Source organism: Talpa occidentalis, unplaced genomic scaffold, assembly GCF_014898055.3.
Source record: "Talpa occidentalis isolate TD23 unplaced genomic scaffold, MPIMG_talOcc4v2.1 talOcc4.9, whole genome shotgun sequence".
Lineage (NCBI taxonomy): Eukaryota > Metazoa > Chordata > Mammalia > Eulipotyphla > Talpidae > Talpa > Talpa occidentalis.
The window spans coordinates 95,873,449-95,895,466 of NW_023605305.1; the positions used below are offsets into that span (position 1 = coordinate 95,873,449).

General features: G+C 45.0%; 1 protein-coding gene across 1 annotated transcript in view; it reads right to left on the reverse strand.

Annotated features, from left to right (window-relative positions):
• Nucleotides 1-22,018, reverse strand: part of ABCA4 (ATP binding cassette subfamily A member 4) — a 131,532-nt gene that overhangs the window by 95,592 nt on the left and 13,922 nt on the right. The window contains 2 exon segments of the mRNA XM_037500828.2: nt 14,503-14,700; nt 19,708-19,835. Coding sequence (XP_037356725.1) covers nt 14,503-14,700; nt 19,708-19,835 — 326 coding nt within the window.

Sequence of the window (22,018 nt, forward strand, 5' to 3'; positions counted from 1 at the left end):
GTTTTAAGGCAGTGGTTTTCAAACTCAACTGTGCATCTTGACTAGGCCTGGAGGGGATGTGTATTTTTAACAGGCTCAACATGTAATTCTGATTCAAGTATTTGTGGACCACAAGCCACAAGCCTGGGCTTTTTATTTGCCAGTGTGGTTCTCCTAAATGATGGGTGGACAAATGCAGCAGTGGCACAGCTGAGAAGCAGGTGGAGTTAGGCTTCCACTGGCCCAGGCTCTCATTTCTAGCTGTGGTCCTGCTCTGTTCCTGCTGTAGGTGCAAGGGTCCTCACATCCTCTCTGACCCTAAAACCCAAATGGAAATGTTGGTGTACTCATGGGGTTCTAGCATTTTAAGCTGATTTTCTAAGAGTAGAATGAAAGTTTTCCTATACATGAGAGCTACAAAGCAGACAGGAGCTCTTGCCACAAGAAGGAGCAAAAGCTGCTATTCAAACTATACACCACCGAGAAGCATGTTCTCTCCTTAACCTCACCACAAGGTCTAGACATTGGTCTTCCAGGATTTTTTGAAACTCTTGAAAATATCTTCAATGTGTGCTGGGCAAAGCATGGTTTTTCCCATAGCAGGGTGGGACTAAGAAATGTAGGGAGGAAGGGAGGAAGCCAGCAAGGGAAAATGTATGTCAAAGGCAAGTTATCATCCAGCCCTGTGCCTTCTAACTCTTTCCAATTAGATCTTTTATAGATGAAAAGGGATCTAAGAGATATCAATAAAATGCCATGTGTGGGTCTTATTTTGTTGATCTGAATAAACCAGGTTAAAAAAAAGGTGAACTTGTAGGGTATTAAGAAGTCATTAATTTTGTAGGGTGTGATTACAACATTGTTGTTTTGTTAAAACAATACTTTTTTTTATTTATCAGAAATACACAGGGACATATGCAGGGACAAAATGATATGTTGTCTGTGATTTGCTTGAAAAGACACTAGGAAAAGTAGTGAGAACAGACAAAACAAGAATGGCTAGATTTGGACAATAGTTGAAGCTGGGTGATGGATGCTTAGAAGTTCAGGATATTGTTCTCTACTTTTATACTTATTTATATAATAAAAAAGTTTTAAAAATGAAAAAGAGGCTTTTTACAAACGTATGGATAAATGAATTACCAGATGAATCAATACTAAGTAAACATTCCTGTCTCTGTTTTGTCTTCTTCCCAAGGCTACCATTGCTCAGGCTCTAGTTGCTTCTGCCCCAGAATATTTTATCAGAACAGGCTTCTGACTAGTCCCTTGCCTCAAGACTCCTCCTTTCCATTGTACCCTCCTTGGGGTAGCCTGAATTACCTAACTGGCCAATCAAATCACTCAACTTCTTCCACTCAGAGATCTTCCATGACTCCCTACTGCCTTCAGGAACAAAGGTTGGTACCAGTGCTGGACACACATGCCTCCCACGTGCTGGTGGTAGCTGCTCCAACAGGCTGTTCGCCTTCTACATTCCCGACCCTGTCAGCCTGTTTCTCAAGTTCCCTGGCACAAGTCTCATTCATAATACAACTGTCCATGTGAAAGATAGTTATCCCCATGATTTTGATGAGACTCCTTTTTCAACTATTTTGCTTGCCCTTGCCCTGATACACTCTTTAAGGCATCAGGTCTATGTCCTTTCTTGTACTCTGCACCATTGGTAATTATTCTTTTTTCTTTTAAAAGATTTATTTATTTATGCATACAAGAGCTGGGGTACAGGCCAGAGATGGGTGGGGTGGCGGTGAGAGGATTCACCAGAGACAGAGTGGGGAGCAGAACAGGCAGGCTGACTGAAATATACTGAGAGACAGAGTGGGGAGCAGAACAGGCAGACTGAAATATACTGCTGAGGGGAGCAACGGGCGAGGCAGGAGAGATCTGCTGCACCAAATGTGTTGCTCCCTGGCTGGCTGGGGATTGAACTCGTGCTGCAGAGGTTGTGGAATGCTTCATAGTGTGGTGCTTAACCCCTTGCGCCTCCAGGGAGGCCCGCCATGCATAATTATTCTGTCATTTGCTTGTCAACTGTGTCTCTTATTAAACTCTAAGCTCCATGTAGACAGGAACCATGTCTGTGTGTTGGGCACATGGTAGACACTTAAATATATATCAAATATGATAAATAAATATTCATATTAGAGCAACAAGCAAATCAACTCTGTTTATACACCTGATGTTCCATGAAATGACCTATTAAGTTAGTTGTTAGGGTTTTCTAGAGACTCAGATTCAATAGGATGTATAGACATTGTATATATTATATAGTACATGCATATGCAGTTTATATATTACATACGTGTGTTTTATATGTGCATATATTATGTGTGCATGTATTTGTATGCATATATTACACAGACACATATATGTTAAACACATACATATATTATACATGCACACATAAAATGCATGTGTGGGTATTACATGCATGAAACACATTACATAGATATGCAAATGTATATGTGTTATATGCATTTATATATGTATAGTTATATATCATATATACAATAATGCATAAAATTTATATATTTTAATATATAATTTCCACATGAAATATGTTAATAATAGATATATTTTATATATACTATATATTTTTTATATTACTTTATAACTTATATGTAATTATATATAAAATATTTTTATATATGAGATTTGTTGTAAGGAATTGGCTCATCCAATTATGGAGGCTCACAAATCCCAAGAGCTATAAGGCTAGTCAGAAGGCTGGAGATCCAAAAAGAGTCACTGTTTCACTTTGAGTGTAAAGGCAGAAAAAAGCTGACATGCCAGTTCAAAGCCAGTCAGGTAGGGAAGAATTCTCTTACTTGGGAGGGTCTGTCTTTTTGTTCCCTTCAAGACTTCAACTGGTTGGATAAGGCCCATTTACATTAGGGAGGGCAATCTGCCTTATGTAGATTGAGTAAAACTTTACTGTTTAAATATTTATGTGATCCAAACATACCATTACAGAAACATTCAGAATAATGTTTGACCAAATATCTTGGCAACCCAGAACTCAGTCAAGTTGACATATAAAATTAACTATCACAGGAAGGGACTCTATCTTTTAATCTTTGTATCATTCAGACTTCTTCTCCATTGCATTTTTTATAGCAGTCAGGAAGCAGTTGTGAATAATAATCAGGGCAGTGGAATGAAGACGCTTAGAGCTATGATATGCTCATCAGACTATACAAATCTACTTCTTCTATGTTGCCTTTTAGAAGAGTAAATAAACTACATATTTTTTTATTTTCAGATCAATTTCCCCTGTACTGAAGTTGTATTAGAAGCAGATGCAATGGAAGTGCAATTAGAAATGAAAAATTAATAAATTATTGAAAATTCATAATTATTCAGTTTTACTAAGTCAACCAGTTTATTGACTTTGGCTTCTTAAAACTAACAAAAGTAATAACTACAATAAAACTCTTTCTGCAATCTGCACCCTACTGCGGAGTAATCATGATAATCACTATTAATTATTATTATTAATTATTCATGATTTGGTATGCATCCTTCTAAAACCATTAGCCTTTTCAATTTAATTTTACATTTTCCACCAGTTGATAATTCCACAGAGCTCTGCATTTTCACCACTGTTTCTAGTACAATCACACTGACTTTTATGGTGGGGCTTATAGAATGCCCTGTCCCACGTGGTGTGTTTTTCTTCCCTAAGGACGAAAGGTTTGTGCCAAGAATTTGAGATAAACAACCACACCCCTGACATTTTCATCACCCTTTTGCCTGAATGGCTCTGGCCCCCTCTTCCCTTTCAGTGCTGAGGTTCCCAAGGGCCTCCACATCCTCCTTCCTCTCTTCTGTACTCTCCCTGGAGAGTCTCATTCCTTTTCTCACTTAATCTGCTACCTTTTCACTGTAGTACCTTTGGATGACTTGTGAGTCAGCACCTCCAACTTCCAGCCGTCTGCTGGATGATTGCCCAGATGCAACTTGTCCTAAACCGATCATTTCCTCTTCCCCAAACCAGCTCCTGTCCTTATGTGCCATTCTTCAGTTGGTGGCATCTCTTTCTGCCAAGTCACCAAAGCTAGAAGCCTGGGAGGCAGCACCAGTGTCAAAACCCCCAGCCAGGAGATGTAGGACCTGGGACGGAGGCTGAACTCAGAGCAGAATGGGCCCTCAGATGGCAGGGACGATAGCCAAGGGACACCTGAAAGACGGCTTTAGTTGAGGAAGCTGGAATCAACGACCAGAGTCCAAGGAGCAGTGCAGAGAAAATACAACCACATTCTAGGTGACGGGAAAGCCCCAAGAGGGCTCAGCGCCCAGAGCCACAGGAAATACAGACCTGTCACATTCATGTGTCCAAAGGGATTGGACATTGATCAGCCACAAGCCCCATTACTTTTTTTTTTTTTTTTTAATAGAGGCATGTTATTTATTTATTTATTTATTTGTTTGTTTGTTTGTTTGTTTTGTTTTATACATGCACTGGGTACAGTCAGAAGTGCAGGAGGGTGAGAGAATTCACCAGAGCCAGAGCGGGGAGCAGAGCAGGCAGAAGGACCAAAGTACACTGCTGAGGGGAGCAGCGGGCGGCAGGAGAGGTCTGCGCGCCATGTGGGACCCTCCTCTGGTGGCCGGGGAGCAGCCGGGGATCGAACCGGCGCTGCAGAGGCCGCGGGCAGCTTCCCAACCCAGCGCTCAACCGCTGCGCCACCGGGGAGGCCCAAGCCCCATTACTTTTAATGACGTCCCTTTCTATCTAATTTGTTGCCTGTTTTCCTCACTTGACTATGGGCTGGAGATTAGCCATGGTTTTGTTTTTGTCCACATGGACATATTCTTTCCTTCCTTCCTTTGTCTCCATAGGCTCCTGGCCCACTCTTGTCCTAAAACTCCATCCAACATCAAACTCAACACACAATTCAACACTATCAATATCTATCAATATAAATATCAGTTATATTATATATTTTTAAGAGTCTTAATTGTGCCTTTGAAATTTTTTGGCCATGAGCAACTCCTTAAATGAGTGATCTGATGCAGTTTGTCAGTAATCAATGCGAATACTTAGGAATGTTTGTAAAGTGGAAAAACCTGAAACATAAATTAGTTTTTGAATTTCAAATTTACAAATATTACATTTAACAATAAAGCTGAATAATGTTACCTTCCTGAAATGTTCGATTTAATGCTTATTAATTTTAACTCTAATGCTTTCCTTGCATTTCAGAGCCATAATTAAAAAAAATTCAACTTTCAGATATTTTTGTTGGCCTCTGAAAAGCCTGTACCCTTAGATACTACCCTTATCATGCTAGGGCTTAGTAGATAGAAAGATCAACCCACCCCACTCCATTCCATCCTCACCATGCCCCTATTGGCCAGAGCCAATTAATCTGAAACCACTTCACCTTCTTCAGAAAGCTTTCTTTCCCCAAATGCAATGCTCCTTCAGCTGCTTTCCCATGGGCTATGTATCCCTAATGTGTTCATTTATTACTTTGATATTGGTTTGCTATTATCTTCAGTGTGTCTGTCTCTCTACTACTCTCACATCATCAAGCATAGAGATAGGCTTTGCTCTGCTTTATATCTTCAGGGCATGGTACACAATAGATACTCAGTAAGTATGTATGTAATAATAAGGAAATTAACTAGAACCTGGTGGAAAAAGAGAGTCTATTGAAGTTTAAGTTTCCATGGCTCCTACAAGGTATTGACTTACAGGAAAGGAGCCATCAGTTCCACAGGTGGAGGAAAGAATAGAAGGAGGGTCAACAAGAGAGAATGGCTGGAGAGATAGTCAGGTATCTGGGGACAGGCACTGGAGGAACGGCAGCTTCAGATGCATTTTTGAATCTGGTTAACACTTTCTTTTCTATCTTGTCAATAATTTAATATATACTTATTATTGAAATATTTACTGAGCTCCAGTTACGTGCCAGGCACCTAACTGCAATTCTTCTATAAGCTCTTTGCAGTAGGGGTGGTAAATAATGAAGGCTGTTACCACTTACTTCTCAGAGCAGTGACTAGACCCTGTAGGGAGTCCTCAATACCTATCTGGTCACCAAATTATCCAACTGGTGCTGCCATAAATTCTAACTTTACCAGGACTCTCCTCTTCCCTTGATTCCCTCCCCTATTATCTATTCATGTTCAAATGGATTGGTCCTGCCAAAAGAACTGGAAGAAACTAAGTTTATTTGAATGGAAATGTGAAAACATTTCTGGAAAAAGGGTCATAGGCTAGAATGGCAAGCATCTCACACACACACACACACACACATACACACACATACACACACACACTGCTTCCTATGCTACACAAATGCTCCTAATTTCCAAGTAACTAAACCTTCCATGTCACTGCTACGGGACTCAGCACTGCCAACCCAAGTTTATGGTTTGACTAGACCTCGTAAGCAAGGTTGGATAAACAAAAAGGTCAATGGAAAAGGCATATCTTGATCATTTCCCATTAGCTGTAGTTGGTCCGGGGTCACTGGGAACTTGATCCTACACTTAAGAGGGTGTCAAGGTCCTCTCCAGCAGTCAAGAAGATTCTGGCTACAAGGTCTCTGGGTTCTCAAGTGACAAGAAAGAAACATGTCTGTCCTCTGGGATGGTGCAATACTTTTTCTTAAGGCAAAATAAAGCATATTTTCTATGAAAAAAAATCTTGTTTGAGCAGTATTAGCTGATGCTTTGGATCTAATGGGTTAATCACACAGATGCCACACTGCCAGCTCACAATCTCATGAGTGAAACTTCTGTTTGTTCAACTTTCTCAGATATGAAGAAGACTATCTGGAAAACAGCTGATTTCTAACTTGAGGACCTTCCTGATACTAGAGGGAAGAGGTGGCCTTAGGTTAAAAGTGTCTTCAGGGATGGAGTGGTCTTTGGGGATGGCTTCTTCTGGAGCCAGGGAAAAGTTCTGGAGTGAGGGATGAGATGCTGTCTTGAAAGACCCAGATGGAGTGGTGGACAGTCTGTACAGGCCACTTGCTCTGTCCTGGGATGCTGCTACAGGAAATCCAGATTTATCCGGGAGGGAAGTTGTTGCTAGGCAACCGAGAGACTGGATTTGAAGCATGTTTGTTGCAACCTGACAGTTGTTAAGCATCAGATGAAAAGAAAGGAAGCCTGCTTCAGTGGTTCAGGGGCCACCAGGAGGGGACACCCTAAGTACCAGGAAATGCGTCATGAATGGAGAATTCAGACTAAATCACTCAGAGGGGGTGGAAATGCCAAACTGTCTCTAGCCACAGAGACATTCTGTCTCCCAGGACTGGAGGGGGCAGAGCGTCAGAAAGAGAGGGTGGGTTCTGGGATATGTGAACAGACAAGTCATGGGACTCCCTTTAACTCAAAGAAATGAGGTTTTCTCTCTCTGGGGTGACTTTCAGTCCTTATAGTTACCGCTGATCAAAGCAAAAGTAAGTTTGGATCATCAAGGGGTAGTCAAAAGGTCACTACGTGAGATGGATCTCTTCCTACTGTGAGTGGCCTGAGGAAGGAGAGTGTCTCACCTAAGTGTTTGAAGAAGTCATTTCTGGGAATAGAGCAATGGGGCGATTGGGGTGGGGTAAGGGAGGGACAATGGGACCATCTGCAAAGCAGTTGGTAAACGCAAAAATGGTTTTTGTTTCCATCTCTTCTCTGCTGTGTGCTATAATCCAAGAGATATGGAAGGTAGTTCTCACTACCTCAGTTTTATAGATGTGGGGGTGGGGGGAGAAGGAAGGGATCATTTTAAATGACAGCAAGTTAGGGCCAGCCCAGCGCTGGGTCCCAGTCTTCTGTGTGTGCCAGCGCCTGCCACCCTCTGGTCCTCGCTCCTTTGGGTCCACTTGTCCCACTCAGGGGTCACAGTTATTACTTCATAAGGAGATTTAAGGAAGGATCTGTGGCCATACTGAGAACTTTTAGGAAAGGATGTCTATTAGTGGCAGGTAGGAAAGAAATTGTGCTGCAAAAGCTCTTAACCTAGGGTCTGACGTCAGTGGCCCCACTTATCCCCACTCTCTTTGTGTCTGTGTGAATTTATATTTCTCTAGAGAGAAGGTTCTCAAAGGTAACCCTAATCCATAAAAAAGTTAAGAACTACTGTTCTATAGAGATAAGCAGTATCACAGGCCAGAATCTGCTCAAGACCAGTTTATGCTGGAGAGAACCTGCTGTCTAACACGCAGGCATTCAGTCTATACCTACTGGATGAAGGTCAGCACCCAGAACCCGCTGTTCTGAAGAGCAGCCTTCACAGGGGGCTGCTGCTGTCCTAAGTTTGCCTTGACCTCTCAGTAGCTTTATTTTTTAATTTCTAAAAACAACATCTGATCCATCATGAAAGTAAGTCTGAGCCTACACTATGCCTGGAGACTAAATGAAATGAAGGTCAATGGCAATCAAGCCTATGGGTGTAATGTACATGTAAGATACATTAATGCTCCTTGACTCTATTTCCTTTTATCTCTTCTCTAATAAAAATCTGTTTATCCAGAGGAAAATTTGACTGTACAAGAACATAATTTTGTAGATGTAGGCAAAACAAATATTAATGCTGTAAATCAAATATGCCTGCTGTGGCTTAATAATTTTGGAAAAATACCAAACAACTTATTTTGTGATTGTTTTCTCCCAACAGCCCCATCCCCCATGCTGCTGGTACTGAATATCCCTCCTTTCTCTACTTCACCCTCAAAACCCTCAAACAGAAGGAGGAGAAAGTTGACAGTCCAAAGATTCAGAAATTGGAAGGGGGAGGAAATCAAGTTATTAACGGAACCTCTCTGTAAAATACTGGGGGTTGGGAGTGGCAGTGGGGACCCAGAGAATTTTGATGAGGCGAAGTCATCTGAAAAATTGGAAACGCATAGTTGAAATTTAACAAACTGCAATGAATAATCCCAGTGAGCAGAGACCAGGGCCAGCTCGTACCGTGCAGTGGGCAGTCCACCCACATTGATTCCCAATGATTCAGGAATTTAGGGAGCAGAGCCAAGAACAAGGCAGGACACTGTGTGAGGCATGTAGTCAGGACCCCGAAGCCTACAGCCCTTCTTTCCCTGAATTCAGTGTTCAGCTACCCTGCAGTCAGAGAGATGCAGGTAGAGAGAAGTCAGCCAAGCCCAAGTGCCACAGAGCAATCTCAGGAAAGAAAGCTGAATCATGGCCCACTGGAAGCAGTCACAGAGGGGAAAACCGGGGCCAAAGTGCCCGGGAGGCCAAATTTCCTCTATCAACATCCATGGAGAAGGGGGGAAGGGAGGGAAACTCAGATTTCCCAGCAGTGTGGCAGGTCTTGGCACCCGCCTTGGTTCCCCTGCCGAACTTCCACAAATAAACATTCAGAGCAGAAGGGACAGATTTGCTTCTCAGCAAGATTTCAAAGCAGTGCACCAGAGTCAGAGAGAAAACAGGAAGGATCTCGAGGGAGGAGAGGTGGAGGAGGAGGGGCAAGCATGCCTTGGGCCAAATCAGATGGGAAACGTCCCAACCCCTCACCCGAAACTGACACACCATTTTTTATGAGGTGTAAACGTTTCAGGCAGTGCTGGCTGTCATTAGACCGTGGGCCCAGGTCTGAGCTGCTGGGTTTCAAGCTGGGGGCAGTAAGCCTGAGAGGCCACAGGTGAAGACAAGCTCTTTCAAGCTATCTCAATGCAGAGAAACCAAGAGGGGCTAAATCCCCTTGGAGAAAATCCAGCCACCTGGCTGCTTGCTGCTTTCCCAGCCACCTAGGTCACTGGCTCCCACTGTGTGTGTGTGTGTGTGTGTGTGTGTGTGTGTGTGTGTACATATGAGGATTGGTGCAGTAGAATAAGGTCGTTGGTACTGCATTTGGATTGAGGATGACAACTTCTGATCTCCAAGGGGCTGAGGAAAAACACAGCTGGCCCAGTTGGTGCTCACCCCCAATCTCCCCTCTCTCAGTCACGCAAGATCCCTGGGTCCCTGGGTCTCAAGGGTTGCGCTCCCACCCCACGCACACCCCCAGTTCTTTATACAACAGGAGCAGCTGTTGTTACAGTGGTTTACTGAAACGGTCCCTCTTTCTTTATTAATGAGCACTGGCTTGGCATTTACTAAAACCTTATTTATACACTGGTGTGCATGCGTGTGAGAAACAGCCTGGGAGAACAGAAGGCACAGCCTTCCCCGAGTGGAGCTGAGTGTGGCTGCTCGCCAACCAGCTGCAACAACAGCCTGGTCGCATGGAGGCCCGCCTGGCCTAGGCCCCTCTCAGAGGGTCTGCTCCGAGTGTCTTGTGGAGATCAGAAGTGAGTGCTGTCATCTGCAATCCAAACACATATTAGTACATATGTATTTTTTAAATGTTTAGCCTCTACATCCATTTGTCAAATGGGCAAAGTATATTTTGAGGAACACCAGAAGGGGTGCTTGTCCTTTTTGCTTGGGGCACACTTGTCTGGGTCTGTTTTTTCTCCCCAGAGACATATAGAAAGCAGTAAGAAGGGGTAGAACTTGGAGGCCTGCCTGCACTTCCTTCTCTAGGCATCTTGGGAGCCCCTCATCTGCTTTTTTTTGTCATTGTTGTTGGTCAAGCAAGATTTTATTTTATTTAATGCTAACGACAAAGGCTGCAGTTTAGCACTTCCACACCCCCAATTAACCGTGACTCTTCCACCCAGGCAGAGCACCTAAATATGGCTATGAAATGGGCAAAGAAAGCCAGGGGGATCAGGACAAAGGGGCACCCTGAGCCTGGCTCCTACAAGGTGGCTTCCCCCTGATTTCAGCAAGGGCAGCAAACAGAAACTCTGACTGCTTTCCTTATAGACTTGAACCAACAGCTTTTCCCTCGAAAACATTTGTCAATGGTTGCATTCCATTGCATCTAGTTAAATATCAAGAATCAAATATAATAAAACCATATTGGGCCTCGCCGGTGGAGCAGCGGTTGAGCGCTAGGTTGCGAAGCTGCCAGCAGCTCCTGCAGTGCCGCCATTTGGATCCCCGGCTGCTCCCCGGCCACCGGAGGAGAGTCCCACGTGGAGTGCAGACCTCTCCTGCCGCCCGCTGCTCCCCTCAGCAGTGTACTTCGGTCCTTCTGCCTGCTCTGCTCCCCGCTCTGGCTCTGGTGAATTCTCTCACCCTCCCGCACTTCTGACTGTACCCAATGCTTGTATAAATAAATAAATAAAAAAGAAAAGAATATTAAGATAATCATAATGAGAAAATATTATTTTAAAAAAACCATACTATGGTTTGTGATAATAAAATGTGATAATAAAACCACATTTTTCAGCATTTAGACTCATTGGTGCTTTTTCTTTGTCTTTTTCTCCTTGAAGGTGTTTCTTCTTTTATACCACCTGTGGGCTGTCTGAAAACAATTTCGTCACCTTTATCATCATCGTTCATTTTAACCTCTTCAGATTTTCATTTACTCAAAATTGCTCACATACAAATTGGTGCTGGGGCCCTGGCTCTCGACTGTCTTCTCAGGAGTGGTGGGAGTAACCAAAACCTTTTTGTTCTTCTTAGGTAAAACCTGGTCTTTGTAGATTTCATACAAGTCTGAAGCATTTTTTTTCCATTTTGTGTAAAAAGAAGAATTACAATCAATTCTTTTTTAGCCAATTTCTTCTAGGGTAATTATTCTTTCTTTTTAAATTATTCCTCCACCCAAAGCTTTTGGAGAAGAGTCCGATTTTGGTAATGTGGTTTCACTGCTGGAAATGATGGGGGTTAAACGGCACATGTCACCCTCTGAGAAGCTCTTCATGTACTTTTTCAGGTGATATAAAGTGACAAAAAAGTCTTTCACCAAAAAGGTAGTTGTTCATTGTTTCACCGACTATTTTGGCAACATCTTCAGATTCCAACTCCTCAAAGGCCTGGCCTCTGCTAATTCTAATCTTTTTACTTCTGGACAGTTGGAATCTTGCGATGGTGCCAAACTGGGAGAAACACCCTCGGATCTGAGTCTCATAAAATTCTGGAGGTAAGTGGCCCACAAAGCTTACTCCAGGAGTAAGGTTTTCTTTTCCCTGTTGCTGGGCAAGCCTGTGCCACCTCCTGAAATTTGGCTTCCTGTTGCAGGTTCAGGGACATGGGTACCTCACCAGGGCCACAAACACTGCCCTGTAGAAAGCTCCCAGGCTGAGGAGAGCCATACCTCATCAAAAGAAGGACTGTGAGGATGGGTCTCCACAGCACCCAGGTTTATGGGTGATCAAATGAAAGTGCTTCAAAACCATAGAGGCATTTGGGATACTATTATTTTTATCATAATAATAATCTTTATATATTTATATTTATTATTATTATTGAAGTCCAGAAATTGGCACTGTAAATAATGCTTCCATGTTCTAGGTCAGTAATTCTCAGCTCTGGATGAACATTGGAAGGATCTGGGAAGCTTTTAAAAATACTGAAGGTCAGTGGAAATTAGAATCTCTGGGGGTGGGAGCGGAGCATTCAGTAGTTTTAAAAGCTCCCCAGTAGTTTAGTGTGCAGCCAGGCTGGTGACCGCTGGCCTGGGGTCAAATGTTGTCAGTGTTGGCATTTCTTAGCCTGGTTGCTGGGATGTGGCCTTTTGCTTGTCTCAGGGGTGATGGGGGCGGGGGGGGGGTCAGTGTAAGCTGGGTGGCCATGGTTGGAGCCCTGACCTCTGCACAGTGCTGGCCCCTTACAAGCTGCCAATGCAGATTTGAAAAATGAGCCCACATGCAGAGATGGTGGGCGAGCACACAGGACCCATTTCTGGTCAGGGAAGGTGCAAGGCCGAAGTTGTCCTCTGGGTTCTGAGCTCTAGCCCTGCTGGGAAAGCATGCAAGGGCAGGAGGAGAGACTTTCTTGTCTTTCTTGTCTAATAAATAAATACTTTGGAACCAATGACCTGAGTTTGGGTCCAATTCCAAATGCAAAGTCCAGGTGCCCCTATATCCTTCCACATCCAGACCTGTCCTCCCAGAATTACTGGTCATGCCCTGAAGGTTTATTTATCTGTCAGTTGTCCAGGTGCTTGCAAAAGCACCTCCCCTGTTCACATTTATTAAGGCCCAGACCTCAGAATCCCCTAAGGAAACATAGCAGATTCTGCAACCTGCCCCTTTTATGTGACCAGAGGGTTGAATGACCCTGGGTGCTCCAGCAGCTCTGAAGACACAGGTACAGGTCTACTAGCTGTGCTGGTGTCCTGCTGCCTAGAATAAGGATCTTTATGGCCTTCCTCTTCTGTCTGATTCTGAAAGAAAACCAAGGAGTGTGTCCAAAATTGGTTTCCTCTGGGAACTTTGGGCAGAGGAGTTTGAACCACAGGCTTTTTATTCCCCCCACAGTATGGGGCACCAAGAGGGTCCTGGGCTCTCGGTAGAGTAGGTTGGGCCCTTCTCCCCTTTTTAGGCCAGCGTAGGCCTCCCTTATTAATAGCTAAACTGTAGAGTAACATTCCAAGGAAAGCCACACTTTGAAGAGGTTGAAGTGTGAATCTGCCAGAAGCTATGGGGTCTTTTTAAATTTTAAAATGTTTTCAGTTTCCTTTTATGAGAAGCTGAGAGTGGGTTTTCTGGGGCTTGAAAGAGCAACCACAAAAAGACAAATTTCTCAACTAGTTCTCAGTTACAGGCCCTGTCCACAACATAGTGCCAGAAATTAAGATGTAGGAGAAAGAAAAAAATGCAACTCAGTGTCAGAAATAATATGTATGTCACCTTCTCTGAAAGAATCTAATTTTGAGTGTTTCGTAAATCTTGGCCTATAACAAGCCCATCAGAAACACTTAAGGTAGCAGGACAGATTCTGGGCCCAGACCAGGCCTCCTGACTCAGTCTCTGGGGTGGGAATTTGGAGCTTGCTTCTTTCACTTATTTCCATGAAAATTTTCATACTCTCTGAAGTGTGAGAGCCGCTGCTCCGGAGAACCTCTAGCAAAAGAGCTATTATCAGGTCCGAAAAGTCTGTCTGGGATGCAGTTCCAGAGGGTTGAGCTAGATCAGGGCCTTGCAATCTTTTCAGAGTAGAAAAATTTCTTTGTTATTTTTTTCCTCCCTAGAAACAGTATCCATTGGGTTCAAGAGCAGATACAGAGCAGTGAGTGTGAAGCTCTCATTTATTGAAATTTATGAATGCTTTTCCATATATCTTTTCCTACCAGTCTATAAAGTATTATATTTGTTCTGTACATGAGCAGGAAAGGTCAACTGTCCTGCCCATAATCACCTGGCTAGGAAATGGCGGGGGGCATAGTAAAACCAAGCCTCCTTCTCCTTTGTATGCTGCTAGTGGTGGTAGAGAGGACTTACCCCACACTTGGAATAGACTCAGACCTGCCTCCACCACATACCTAATGGCCCAGGGACTCCCTGGTGCCTGGGCCACGGCTCTAGAAATACCATCAGTCAAGATTCCTTGGCCTCAGAGCCTGGAGCTTCCTCAAGGACTGTCTTGAACACCAACCTCACATCCCCTACCCCCTATCAGCGATTCATGAATTCCCAATGGCCTGCCACCAGGCCCCACTGCCCCCAGGAATTACTTTCTAAGGGGCAAACAGCTAAGCCCCTCCCTTACCACACGGAAGAACTTGAAGAAGCCCACACTGGCGTACAGGGTGTCCTCTATCCACTGCAGGGTGCTCTGGGAAAGTGGGCACAGGGCTTCACGCACCATCTGAGCCCCACGCCGCTGGCTGAAGATCAGGAAATGCTCTAGGAGGGCCTCACTGCAGGCAATGTCCTTGAGCCATAGATCTGGGACCCTATGAGCAAACTGCAGGGGGAGAAGCAACACTGGAAATCTCCTTGTGATGGAACACCAGTGCCCTCCAAAGATGTCCATGTCCCAACCCACAGAATCTGTGGGTATGTATGGGTATGTTATATAGCTTGGCAAGGAGAATTAAGATTATTAATGGAATTAAGGCTGCTAATCAACTGACTTTAAGACATCTCTTTGTCTTATCTTCTGGTCCCAAGGTAGTCCCAGGGGTCCCTTAAGTGTGGGAAGGCAGAAGAAAGAGTGTCAGAGTAATGTAATGTAAGGAAGAATTGATGGTCACTGCTGCTCTCGAAGATGAGCAAAGGCCACCAGCAAAGGAATGTGGACCGTCTCTACAAAGCAGAAAAGGTGCTGCAGAAAGGACTACAGCCCTGCTGGTACCTTGACTTTCAGACACCTGACCTCTGGAACCATAAGGTAATAGATGTGTTGTTTAAAGCCGCTAAGTTTTTGGTAATTTGTTACAGTAGCAATTGGAATCTAATGTACTCCCACATTGCATTTTATCAGAGAGCCATTTAAAATTTGAGAACTACCTCCCTAAGCACCAGATACTAAGATGTCATGAGGACCTACTGCCCCATGCTGAGGTGGGAGTGGCTAGAACACATTCAGGGTGATTTCCTCTCTCACCAGATTCAGCAAATAAAAATATTGGATGCCAGGTTAAATTTTAATTTCAGATAAACAACAAAAAATTTTAGTGTAAGTATGTTCCAAACTGAATCCAAAATGGGTTATATAACTGAACTGAAAAATTATTTCCTGTTTACCTGAAATTCAAATTTAACCAGGTATCCTGTGTCTTATCTGATGCCATGAACCCCCAGGTAGCTCACATCCCACTGCCCCTGTGGCACTTGTGTCAGTGAAGCACAATCCCCAGGAAGGCCTCTAGAGGCTAAGAAGGCCTCAACCCTGGCCAGGAACCATTGGCCACTTGCCACAGCAACTGGACTCCTGGAGTCCCAGAAATGAACAAGATCCCGAGTATTTCAACTTCCCTGGAACCCACTGTCTCCCCACGGCTTCCAATTACACAGTCCTCGAGGCTGGAGAACAGAGTAGGTGCAGTCTTTATTATTCCCTTGCATGGAAACAGCCCAGATCATACATGGAAGCCTGGTCTCTAAATGAGGCACCGGTTACCACTGACCATGGGTCAGTTGGACTCTTTCAGTCTCTGTAACTGGGTGCATGTTCCATAAGAGCCTTCCCAGTCAGCCCACACGTCACTTCTCATCCCCAGGCAAAAATCCCACTCCCAACTCTAATCCTAGGGTCTACAACATTTCGAGGTGGATGAAATCAATGAGTTCATTTTGTCCAAATCTCTAATGTTCTGGAGAAGTAATAACAGAGAAGTTAGGAGACATGAGAAAATCACACAGCAGGAAAGCTCCGGTTCATTCTCTTCTAGTCTCTCATTCATTCAATGCTCACTCACTGAATTCCCAATCTGCTGGCACTAGGATAGTGGATACAAAGGAAATAGAGCTAATCTCCTCCCTCTAGGAGCTTACTGGCTGGCGGGAAATGCAGGCATGTAGATAGTTATAAATGTTAGGTTGAACACAGTGAAACCAGAGCGCAGAAGAGGCCGCACTAAGAGTGGCTAGTAAAAATAGCTAGTAGTTATGGGGTGTTTACTGTGTGCCATGCACTGTTCTAAGTGCTTGACAGGTACTAATTCTTTTAACCCCTAGAACTTTTATTATCTCCATTTTACTAATGAAAAAGAGGGCATAGAGTGGTTAATTAATTTGCATGAGGTCACACAGTTTACTGTTACTGGCTAAAATTTGAACCCAGAACTTGTACTTAACTATTACCTATTATTAGCTCTTTGTCCAGTAAGGAGGGGTGGGGGCAAGACAAAGAAAGGAGGGTTAATAAACCATTCACTGAGGAATTAACAAAATAAGTTGGCCTGGAAGCATGTCCAGAAGTTCACAGGGCTGTGGTGGAAGGATGAGAACAGGCCAGAGAATTGTATCCCTCTCATTGCCTAATTATCCCCTAGGAAGAGTTGGAGGGGGGATGTAATTCCCCTTCAAGCTGTGCTCAGGTACCAGGCAGAAAGGACCAGGAGAGGTATTCAGTACCGATGGCAAAACCTCATGTTTGGAATTGATGAATTAGAGAGTTACAAACCACATGTGATTATTGAAACTTAATATACAGCAGATCCTTGAACAACATCAATTTGAACTACTTGTGTCCACTTATGTGCAGAATTTTTTCTATCTGCAATTCCAAATTCAAGGATTCAGTTACTGGAGAATGCCGGTTGGTTGAACCTGAGGACGAGGAACTCCTGGTTACCGAGGGCCTACTATCAAGGACTTGAGCATCTACTGGTTTGGGTATCCTCGGGAGTCCTGAAACTTATCCTTTACAGACACCAATAGATGATTGCAGTTAAGTTTTGGGAGAGTCCAAAGTTATACTTGGATTTTTGACTGTTTAGGGGTCCAAGGGTCAAATGTAATAAAAACTGAGTAACATTTTAAATTCAGGTCCTTAGCCATACCAGCCCCATTTCAAGCACCAGCCAACCATGCTGGACAGCAGGAGAGAGGACATTGCCATCGTAGAGGAAAGTTCTTTTTGTGTGCAGTGCTAGCAAGGAGTCACAGAAGAGGGTGAGATCTGGATAGAGATGAGGAGACAGGCTAAGGCCAGGCTGAGAAACGGGGTGGACAGGTAGCCACACAGGGAGCTTGGGCAGTGTGAACAGCTCCTGCTAGAGCAGAAACTCTAAGCTCTGGGATTTGCTGACCAGGGAAGGGTTTGCTAGTCAGAACCAGCAACACTAAATAAAGGCACAACCCGGTGACCCCAGCTTCTTCTCTCCACATGAAAGACCTCAAGCCCGATGCCAGCAACACAGCAACTGCGCTGTGATCCAAATATCACATCACTGAGGAACTGGAAAGAAATTCCCCCTAAATTCCTGCCCTTATCTCCATCTCCCTTTTATTACCAACTGGAAATCATCACAGGCATTTCCAGGACTTACATTTTATGAGATGAAGAGAAAGCAAAGGGGAAAATGAGCAATCAGTGAGGCTGTCACCCCCTTGGGTAAGGATGGGAGGGGAAGAGAGCTGGGCCAGGCAGCCAGGCCTGGCTCCAAGGGCCTTGCAGGAGCCACTGGGGCCAGGGCCTGGGCTCCAAGGCCGCCAGGCTTCTAGGGCCACGACACGGCGCTGTCTCAGGGCTGTCCCTCACTCCCCCTTGTCTAGTTTCAGTGAAAACCTCAGGGTCTGAAAATCCAGAAAAGCAGGTATGGGCTTCTTCATTGTTGTTCAGGGAAGTTACTCAAAATCCCCTTCAACAGCACCAGCCCCAAACAGGCAGATGGGCTCCCCTCCCTCCTCTGGGCTCAGACATCACCCCATGCAGACATTTATCTCAAGAATGACACAGCCCTGAGATTCTCTGTTTATGTCTCAGTCTCCCCTGGAGCCTGGAGGTGCAGACCTGGCCAGGAGAGGCAGGAGGGGTGTCTGTACCATGGACCACTGCTTATCTTGCTTTCTCACTGTGTTCATCACTCCAGGGGCCTACACACCCAGTCTGCTGGGGCAGGAGTACGTGAGGCCCCAGAAGAGAGCCCGTCAGAATCACCTGGAGACCTGTTAGAAAAGATCACTGTTCAGTCTGCGGGAGCCTGAGAACTTGCATTCCTAACAAGCTCCCAGTCCCTGCTGAAGCAACTGGTCACAGACCTTGAGATCCACTGCACTTGGATAAGGAGCAGGGGGTTAAGAATGAGACCTGGATTCTGCTCCAGCTCTGACAGTTTCTAGCTCTATAACTGTGCTTATTGCAAACACCAGCTGCCTCAGTTTCCCCATCTGTTCCTTCTCATTACTTTTTAAAAAAAGATCTATTTATTTATGCACACAAAAGCTGGGGTGCAGGCCAGAGATGTGGGGGGTAAAAGGATTCACTAGAGGCAGGGTGGGGAACAGAACAGGCAGACTGACTGAAATACACTGCTCAGGGGAGCAGTGGCCAAGATAGGAGAGATGTCTGCTGCACCATGTGAGTCACCTCCCTGGCCGGGAATCAAACTTGTGCTGCAGTGGCTATGGATAGCTTCATAGTGCTGCACCTTAACCACTTGTGCCACCAGGGAGGCCCCCCATCTCATTATTAATGCAAGAAACACAGAAACTGACATATTTGGGAGTTATATCTTAGTGGTAAAAATGCTCTCAATAAATTTGGAGATTATGAAAACTGAGCAAATAGATTGGCGGGGGATAAGGAGGTAGATCAGAATGTGCAAGGGGAATGGAAGGGGTTTGCCTGGCACTGAGAAGAAAAGGGGCCTGGAATTAGAGGTCTGCGCTGCATGCTGCTATTGTCACACTGTGACCTGGGAGGGTTATCTTGGCATATTCACATATTACATGGCCAGTTTCTGGCCCAGAACTGTGCTCTCCCAGTTATTTGCAGGGCTGCCAAACTGCTCCAGTACCATCTCCTCAGAAAGGCCTTCCCCATCTATTTCATTTAAAATTGCCCCAATCCCACACCCCAGGCCCTAACTCCTGGGCCTGCTAGCTCTTCCTCCCAGTGTCTACCTCACTCTGGAAACACATAAAATTATTTGCTCACCTGATTATCACCTGCTGCCCTCTGGCATGTAAGCTCTGGTAATCAGGGCTTGGCTGTACCTAAAAGGTCCCTACATATTCTACAAATTCATGAATAAACCTTGTTTTCCTCAGCTTAAGAGGAGGTTGAGCCCATCATCTCTAAAATTCCTTCAAATTGTTTTAAATGTCTCCAGGCTTCGTATTGCCACAGCATCTTCAGATGGGAATGCTCCCCAGCTGAGGCATTTTCCTGGCTATGCTGCGTGAATCATGGACCCAGAATGAGAAAGCAAGAAGGGAAAAAGAGCCAACTTCTCCTGATCTTTCTCAGGGGTCAGTGCTCACCCCTCCCCTCCAAGCACCACTGAACACTGACATCCCCTACCTGTTCTGGACGGACTTGGGAGTTGACCAGAAGGTGGACAACCAAGTCAGAGAGTCCAATGTTTTTCGTGAGAAAGACTGTCATTGTTTCTTCATTTTTAAGGATATCCTGAATTCGTATTCCTCTTCCTGTATATGGATGAAAGAAGAGGGTGTTGAGGGGAGATGGGTCAAAAGAGGGGAAACATCTACAATGGGTTGGAAATATTTCTAATTTGACTATCAGAAGCTGGCTCTGTCCTTGAGTCTCCTGGGAGTGCCTGGCAGTCAGGGCTCCTGCCAGTCGGCTATCACCAACACAGTCACAGCATCTACTGCCAAAGCAGCTAGAAAAATTGAGTGAGAAGGCACAGAGGATGGAAAAAGGGAGCTCTGGGTGCTGTTGGATGGTTGGTCAGATGCTTCGAGGGGTAGGTCTAAGTCAGTGACTCTGCAAAGGGTAGGGGTGAGGAACTGGAGGGATGTGATTTTGTCCTCTTGGGAGCCTTTAGCAATATCTGCAACCATTTTGGTTGTTACAAGTGGGAGGTGCTAGTGGGTAGAGGCCAGAGAAACATCCCCAAATGCACAGAAAACCTTTTTTTTCAAATCAAAGAACTATCTGGTCCAAAGGGTCAACAGTGCTAAGGTAGAAAAACAGGCCTAGGATTGGAGGAGATTCATGCTGTGTCCACACTGCAGTGGTCATGGGTTTGAGGACCCTTGTTTTCATCTCTGTCATCCCAGTTAAGGCACTAGGTTTAGTGTGTTGACATGGACTGGGGCAAGAACAGCTTCAAGTGGGAGAGAGGGGACGACCTATTGCCTGGATTGCAATTTCATGTCCTGATCAACCCCAATCACATTCTCTCTAAATCCACTCGAAACTTGCAAGAAGCAGAGATTTCTTTTTAAGGAGGCTTCCTAAAAGTTAAGGTGACCTTGGAACAAGTGATGGAAACTCTCTGTGTTCACATTTCCACAGCTACCGCTCGGGGGTTACTGCAGGAATGACGCAGGCTAAGGAATGGAAAGTGCTTAGTTCCCAGGCCTGAAAATAGTAAGCACTCAATAAGTGCTTGTTCTGATTGCATTAATAGTGCTCTTTGCCCTCTCAGGGGAGTCAGACCTACCTCCTCTGCCTGCTTCCAAGGCCAGCACAGCCTCAAGCTGGCCACTGCTGCAGTTTGCAGGGCAACTGGCCAGAGAATAGGGCTACGGGCCCAGATATTTATGAAATAATTTCAACATCAAGAGAAAGCATTTGGTTTGGGTCTGTGTGGAAATGCCTGTCATTATATCCCAACTTCTCCAGAAACCTGGTTGACTACTTATCTCTTGGTTCTTCTTTAATTAACCCTCTAATGCCCCTGCCGCTTTGTGGTCCTACCATCACAGCACCCCAGCTTCTCCTGCCCAAATTTCCCCTCACCAGGCAGCCACAGGCGACCCCCCAAATGCGTGACGGCCATCCTCATGCAGTGCCTTGTCCAGATGGAAGTCGCTGTTAATCTTCTCATGAAATGGGATGGGTCAGGCCTGTCCACACAGGTAGGGCAGGGCAACTGGCTCTGAGCTCCCACCACACAGCGGCCTTGCTCACTATGGTGGGTGCCTCTTAGCGTCACTACACTTCACTGAGGAAAGCCCAAAGGCTTTGGGGGAGCAAGGGACAGTCTCGAGAGAAATGGAGGGATCTAAGAGGGGCTGCCCTATTTTGTTTTCGCTTTCTCTCCTCCTCAAAAACATAAGTCCTGTCATCTTCCAAACCTAGTTCTCCCGCTTTTGTTCTTCCTTCCTCTACTCAAGTGTTCTTCTTTATATAAACATTATATTATATACCCTGGTCTCCAGCTACTCCACCCCTCCCCTCCCCTCCCAGACACAGAGACTTTTGAGAGGAGGAGCTGTGGATTCTACTGTTACACCCCTCATCCTACCAGCAATTCTGAGTGCTCAGGGGTGAGCCCTTGAAGTCACCTTGCTCTGACACCAGCATGAGAGCCTGGCATGGAATTGGGGTGTCTGGACAAAAGTCTGTGAACTACAGGAGGCACAATAAATACTTGTTGTCTTGACCTAGAGTCTGGTCCCATTTCACTATTTATCTCTTCGTTATTCTTTAACTCACTCACCTGACCTTACATACAAATATCTTGCTGAGGATAGGGACCAAAAAATGAGGGAAATGGGGAGCAATTTTGCTCTCAACCAGGTGACTGAGCTGCCATAGCCCCAGAGGGAAGGGGCAGGAGCTGCTGGCTCACACACCTGGGGGACAGCCCACCCTGCAGGGAGAGCGTGGGCCCCAACGTAAGAGGTGGCCTGATACC